Source organism: Pyricularia pennisetigena (assembly GCF_004337985.1).
Source record: "Pyricularia pennisetigena strain Br36 chromosome Unknown Pyricularia_pennisetigena_Br36_Scf_72, whole genome shotgun sequence".
NCBI lineage: Eukaryota > Fungi > Ascomycota > Sordariomycetes > Magnaporthales > Pyriculariaceae > Pyricularia > Pyricularia pennisetigena.
Window position 1 is genome coordinate 1 of NW_021940984.1, and position 1665 is coordinate 1665.

At 47.4% G+C, this 1665-nt stretch overlaps 1 protein-coding gene across 1 annotated transcript; it reads right to left on the reverse strand.

Moving 5' to 3' along the window:
* Positions 1-958: 958 nt before the first annotated feature.
* On the reverse strand, positions 959-1264 carry PpBr36_11503 (uncharacterized protein; the record flags this gene model as incomplete). The annotated part of the gene is made up of 2 exons (XM_029898603.1): positions 959-1057; positions 1148-1264. The coding sequence occupies 2 exons, from the start codon at positions 1262-1264 to the stop codon at positions 959-961; spliced, it is 216 nt and encodes a 71-aa protein (XP_029743071.1).
* Positions 1265-1665: the final 401 nt, after the last annotated feature.

The following is a 1665-nucleotide window of genomic DNA, read 5'->3' on the forward strand; positions in this document are numbered from 1 at the left end:
ACTGGCCTCGTCAAAACCCATATCCGACAATGCCGGGAGAGAGCAAGGTGGCCACCGATCGTCAGAACGACATAGAAAGCTTGTTAAGCATCTGCTAGTGCAATATTAAGAATTCCCTCAAATCTTGCGCTGTCCTGAAAAGAGTGATTGATCGAACGTTACACACATAGCGCCAGGCACCACCGGGCAATATCCCAAGTATTATGGTAATATGTCACGTTGGTTGTCCGACTTAGAGCAAGCGGTGCCTATCGCGACATGGAATAACGTTGCGTACCCCCTGTTCGGCACTCTGAAAATCTAACAACGAAATGCCTACTTTTATAAACTGATTTAAATATAAAACTATCAACGCACAAAAATACAATTGTTTTCAAGCTTCTCCGGTTCATTAACCTCTTCTTCATCAGCTAAAGGTTCCAAATTTTCTATATCATTTTCCTGCAATCCAATAATGTTCTGTTTGTTAACCAAAAGCTCGTTTGGATCCGGAACCACCACCTGTCACGGCCAGGGTAAGCATAGCACGGAAGCTAGTCTATTGGCGCCTATCGACGAAGATTCTACTCTGAGCAGAAGAAAGGAAACAAACAAAGTTCTGAGCTTGACGCGACGTAGATAAAGGTAACACCCTGGTGGGTCGTTGGTCAGGGGTCAGGGTTAGGGTCTGGTGATCTTATGGTCCAAATATCACAGCAGCGATACATAGCTCCTGTCATTTGGGTTTGCCAGACCATCGTTCTTAAGTGTTTGAAGTTCAAAGGCTCCTGGCAGGTTGTAAACAATTGGGATTTTTGATTCCTCGACAGAGCTGACGGTGTTTTGAGGCAGACATGTATCTCTGAGATCTAAGGCGTGGTACCAGCGGCTGATACGAAAAACTATTTAACCAAAGTATCGTACCGAGTTTGCTGGATCGCCTCAAGCTGCGAATCTCCTTCTAACTGCTCTCTCTCTCTCAGCGTCCACCTTTGGATTCAGCAGATGAGTGGCCACCGAGGTTGCTACCACTGCGGTTTGTCCGGGAGGACGAAGAGGACGAGGAGCCTTCCTTAGGCTGTCCAAAACGGTGTGTCAGGCGGATATCCGGACTGTGGTCATCTTTTGAGTTCAAAATTTTATATATTGGGTAGCATAAAGCTCTTACCGGCGAGTCTCGATAGACTATGCCAATGGCGGAGGCCTGAGACAGGATTTGGTCCCATCCCGATGAGCTCCCGCCAGATCCGCCGTGGTCTCGGCAATTTGATCCGCTCGAAGACATCTTTTGTCGTGTGTGGTTTGTAGCAGCTATTTGGTGTGATTTGAATGGTGAGTGACTTGGATTTGATGGTGATTAAAAGACTGGGTGGGACGCGGAAAGATATGGGAAGCCTCGCGTGATGTAGCAGAGAATGTAGTTTTGGGGACCAGATATGCGATTGACTGCAATCGTCGCCTCGCTCATATTTATAGAAAACGGGTAGACTTGAGGGCTACGCCACAATATCCGTCACACGCCAAATTCTGCAGAACTAGTAATAGAGGTAAACCTTATAGCGTTATCCACCGCAGCTTGTTAAGGCACTAAAATGGTGGTACTGCCCTCTGTTCACATCCGCACGTCAGCTGGCGCTGGATGCTTCTTCATCTTCATCAACACCGCGGCGTCTTCCCCGCTTCTCT